The sequence below is a fragment of the Nothobranchius furzeri genome, chromosome 1 (assembly GCF_043380555.1).
Source record: "Nothobranchius furzeri strain GRZ-AD chromosome 1, NfurGRZ-RIMD1, whole genome shotgun sequence".
Classification (NCBI taxonomy): Eukaryota; Metazoa; Chordata; class Actinopteri; order Cyprinodontiformes; family Nothobranchiidae; genus Nothobranchius; species Nothobranchius furzeri.
In genome coordinates, this window is record NC_091741.1 from 96323977 (window position 1) to 96328900 (window position 4924).

Sequence of the window (4924 nt, forward strand, 5' to 3'; positions counted from 1 at the left end):
TACATTTTACATGTAGTATAAATGTCCTGACCCTAAAGTCCTGCATCAGCAACAACAAGACCTGTCATGTTTTGAGATAGGTGTCTAACCCAAGACATACAGAATCATGCACGGAGACGAGGTAAAGAATAATAATAATTTTATTTAAATGTGGAGGTGAACTGAAGGTGTACTGGAGATCCAGTGCGGACGAATCCGGAAGCGGTAACTAAGAGGGAGACCAGAGGTGAGTGATGGGAGTTGTAGTTCAGAAGGAATGTTTGAAGGCGGAACTTACGGTGAGGAAGTTCGGGATAAAGGGGAGGGAAGATGAGCCGGGGTGATATCCAGAAGAGACTTGTGATAGTCGGAGTGGGTGAGTGGAACGGACGAGGCGGATGAGGACGAGGCAGCGGAGAGAGAGCGTGATCGGTGGAGAGCGGGGCAGCTGGGTATCCAGGCAACGAACCGGTGAATAATCCTTTGACTCGAAGACGGAAGAGGATCCCACGATGAGGTAAGTCTGTGGGTGAGTATCCAACAAAAAAACGAGCTCAGGTTAAAACGAGTTTCAAAAACGAGACGAGATACAAAATCACTGTGTGGCTAGAATCTACCAGGCAGTAGATAATCATCCGGCATCGAATGAGGATAACCGTCCTCCTTTTAAAGCCGCCCCGCTGATCAGTCTGATGCGGATCAGCTGCGCTCCCTCTCCTGCAGGTAAAAACTCAGAGATGATTAGATGACGTGCCGAGTACTCACCCGGCTCATGACAAGACCTGTTTAACAGCAGAGGAAACCTGAGTTCTGCTGTTGCTGCTAGTGAGGCTCAGCGTTTCTCCACCTGATGTTTATGAAGGCCACAGTCAGTGATAAAAGTACCAGCTCAGTGGCCTAGTGGTAGAGTGTCCGCCCTGGGACTGGGAGATCAGGGTTTGATTCCTGGTCGGGTCACACCAAAGACTTTAAAAAATGGGACCCAATCCCTCCCTGCTTGACACTCAGCATTAAGGGTTGGATTGGGGGGTTAAACCACCAAATGGTTCCCAAGTGCAGCTGTCTCTGCAGCTCATCCCCACCCCCACCCCCCACCCCCCACCCCAGGGGATGGGTCAACTGTGGAGAAAAAACTTTGCACACACATCAGTGTGTGTGACAACTAATGGGACTTTAACTTTAAAATATCAGAGTAAACAGAAAATAAACTTAAGACATCGGAGTCACCACTGACAGGTTTTTAATATGTACCGAAAAGATGCAGTTCCTGTCTTAAAGATACAAAACTACACATGGCAGCAAATCAGCCTTTTTTATTATTATAGTCATGTAAATCGATGCTTCTGCTGCCCAAGTAATAGTTTTAAAGTAAAAATAAATGCAAAAATAGAAATGCAAAAACTAAACTACAATAAGGTGAAATCATTCACTTCTATCACACTAGAAAAAATAAAATAGCTGGAGCCTCATTAATTAAAGCTCATTTGTGCAGACGTCCTCCTTTAAACTCAGAACAATCTTTACTCATAGCAAATACATGTTAGCACTGATAAAACACAGCGTGGACACAGCCACAAGCAGGTCCTGCTTGGCTAACCACCCTTTATTAGGTGTTTCTGGATCACATCAAATTTTCTGCATAAAACTTGCTGAATTTTGCAAAAGAAAAAAAGAAAAGTTAATTACAATCAATAGTTCTACAAATGTTGGCCTCATCATTTCTCACACCCATAAAGACACTGTTGCTTTTTAAGAAGCAGAACTCATTTCAACCATCATCACAGAGTTGTCTCGATCCTCTGAGTCTGCAGAACTTTTATCTTTTTCATCTTTCTTTTTCCTCCAAGTGAAATAGAGACAGATGCTGAGGAGCAGGAGAACAACCAGGAGAAATCGTAATCCACATATGAGTAAAGGTGAAGGAGGCCCTGTTCAGAGACACAATAACAACAAATCACATAAAAATATATAGAAACATGTTTATGGGGTTTGGAATAATCAAGTCCATGTTGAGACTCAGCTTTTATAATTACTGTTAAAAATGTTTTCTAGCTTAAACGTCTTTACAAAAACTCATTCAGTTTTTACTGAGTTAATAAATCCAGTTCAACCCTTAGCAGCAGAGTCAGCTTTCACTTACTAAAGAACCAAAGGAGATAGCATAGCATAGCATAGCATAGTTTATTTATATAGCACATTTAAAATGCAGCATGGGAGCTGCCCAAAGTGCTGCACAGGCTAAAACAAAACACACCCATTACAAGGAGCTAAAACAAAGGATAAAAATCTCAATTAAAAGCAGAGAAAACATGAATAATAAGAGCACATTAAAACAATAACACAATAAAACACAAACGAGTCACTGTCTAAAAGCCAAAGTGTAAAAGTGGGTCTTTAAACGAGATCCTGAGTGTCAGTTTGATTGGAGGACGAGTTAATAGTGGATAAATAATTTAACTCTGTCTCCTTACCCCCAGTGTGTGTTACTGCTGTAGGGGCTGGTTTTGGTTCTACACACAGAGTGTTATTTTCTCTAAACACCCACTCAGATATGTGAGTCCCATTGGAAGTGCAGTTAATGAAAATGAAGTCTGGGAGCAAATAAAATGATAATTATCAGTCTAAAATAAATCAAGACTCTTCCCCATGATGCTGTGACTCACCACACGTAGATATGTCCTTTTCTCTGGAGGACTCACTGACTCGGTTCCTGACTGAACAGACCAGACGTCCTGAGATATTTTGTCTCAGAACGATGATGTTAGTCTGACTATTTCCAGAGAAGAGCTCAGAGTCTGTCAGTGTGTGTCCATCCAGAGTCCAGCTGTACTGAGGACTGTCCCCTTCCTCAGAGGAGCAGGACACCTGCATCTGTCCCTGGGACCAACACTCAGAGACCAGCTGGACAGACGACACACCAGCTGAGAGAATCATGGGATGAATGAATATTATTATAGGAAGATGGTTGATTTTTAATCTGGTTTACTAAAATAGAAGAAAATGTGCAGATTAGTAGTTTAAGATTTACTTCAAAAGGTCTAAAAAGTTGTTTACCTTCAACAGACAACAGTAGAGTCCTCTTTGCTGTAAAACGTCCGACTGAATCAAAGGTCCCAAGTTTATATTGTCCACTGTCATCCCTGATCAGGTTATTGATCCTAACTGTTCCAGGACTGGGAATAAACGTGACTCTGTTGTCCCCTATGATAGTTTTAGTATTGTTACTTATCCACAGGACTATAAACGAGCCATTCTTTTTCCAGTCTAATCTGGGTATCTCTGCAGCGTTGTCCACCAGCTGGATGTCCACAGCTCCTCCTAAAGCTCCGACACACTGAGCTCCATCCTGTCTGCCGTCACAGAATGTTTCTACAGCTGGAAATAAAAAATTAATAAATATTTAATTCATGAGAAAATTAATCTGTTTGTGATTTAACTTTTACAATGATAGGAAACACACTGGTCACATTTATCTAATACTGAAACTTGATTTTGCTGAAACTAACATTTTTATTAGACCAAATAAACCTTTTATTCATCAGATCAATAAGGATTAAAATACCAGTTAGGGTTCAACAATAGGTTAATAACTTTCTGCTGCTGTTAGTTTCTGATATGATGCTGGAACAATAGCAATGGCATTACTACTACTACTACTACTACTACTACTACTAATAATAATAATAATAATAATAATAATAGTAGGCTTGCCAAACTAAAAAGAAAATGAAATGCTGTATGTTAACACATTCAGTGACTATAATATCTTGTGACTGAGGCCAGATTTGGAGTAGAGTTCGATCCTGATGTCAAAAACAATATTTTACACAAATAAGTTTCCAAGTTTAGAGACTGAATAACTATTTGAAATAATCTTAATGAACGGTAAATGGCCTGCTAGAGTTCTACAACCCCCAAGACACTTTACAACACACCAGTCATTCATCCATTCACACACACTTTAACAAACACAAGATTCTGATGGAAAAGGACAAAGATGACACCATTGACAGGACGGCAGAGAGCAGTGACCAGCTGCTCCACCTGCTGGTGTACTACTGGTGAGAATCAATCCCTAGTGGGTCTTAGGTTAGTTTTTACACAAGTAAAGTGAACATACCAGATATCAAACCTTTAACAGGAGCGACAGGCTGCAGTTACACTAAAGACATTTTACGATAAAGTCACAAAAATTAAAAAGAACATTATTTTAATAAATAACATGATGCATGGAGCCTGTTTTATCTTAGAAAAGATCCCAAAATATTTCATTAAATTAACAGTTTAACTTGTTGAATCATTAAACACAAAGCTAAGAAAGTTAAATGTTACACAGCTTAAATCTCACCCTGAAAGACCCCCATCATCATCATCATCATCAGCAGCAGCAGCAGTCCAGCCTTCATGTCTGCTCAGCTTTCAGACTGGTTCTGAATTATTTCTGAGAGCAAACATGGATGTTTTAGCCTGATCAACCTGCAGCGGGTCCTGTTAGTGATCCGCCTCAGAGGAGAATGTGTGAAAACCTTCACCAGACAGTTTTCATCTGTATTCACTTCTCAGGCTACAGCAAAGGAAGTGGTTTAACCCTTTGATGCATAATGGTCACTACAGTGGACAGGTACTCAAAATTGTTATTTATTTATTTTTGCTATTAAGCACAGCTGTTGAAGACTTTATTACATTTGAGCCCCTCCATTTGGACTTCAGTAAGCCAAGCCAACATATTTCATGCTCAGAATGCACGCTGTCCACTGAGGTACACATGTACTAAATTATTTGTAAATGATAAAATTTTACAAAAAATATTTGTTGAAATTTGTTTCATTCACACCTGAAGACAAATGAAAAAATTGTTTAAAAAAATCATGGTTGAAGATTTCATAATTCATGCATCAAAGGGTTAACATAGGAAACTTTTAGCAGAGTGTCTTTGAGAGTCTGT

General features: G+C 39.8%; 1 protein-coding gene across 2 annotated transcripts; it reads right to left on the minus strand.

Annotated features, from left to right (window-relative positions):
• Positions 1–1097: 1097 nt before the first annotated feature.
• Positions 1098–4523, minus strand: LOC139070294 (T-cell surface antigen CD2-like). 2 transcript variants are annotated; one of them, XM_070552183.1, is made up of 4 exons: positions 4328–4523; positions 3034–3354; positions 2643–2900; positions 1098–1907 (listed from the first exon to the last, which is right to left on the minus strand). In XM_070552183.1, exons 1-4 carry the CDS (start codon positions 4383–4385, stop codon positions 1729–1731), a joined length of 816 nt encoding a protein of 271 aa, XP_070408284.1. In that variant the 5' UTR covers positions 4386–4523; the 3' UTR covers positions 1098–1728. The 2 variants fall into 2 exon arrangements, 1 of the variants encoding a protein (XP_070408284.1); XR_011520836.1 differs by having other exon boundaries at positions 1777–1907; positions 2451–2900.
• Positions 4524–4924: the final 401 nt, after the last annotated feature.

Excerpts from the sequence above, each read along its gene's own strand:
- LOC139070294 (XM_070552183.1), bottom strand. The coding sequence starts at position 4,385 with ATGAAGGCTGGACTGCTGCTGCTGCTGATGATGATGATGATGATGGGG. Across the intron at positions 2,901-3,033 it reads TCTACTGTTGTCTGTTGAAG|CTGGTGTGTCGTCTGTCCAG; the intron begins GTAAACAACTTT and ends TGATTCTCTCAG. Across the intron at positions 1,908-2,642 it reads AAAGGACATATCTACGTGTG|GGCCTCCTTCACCTTTACTC; the intron begins GTGAGTCACAGC and ends GTCTCTGAACAG.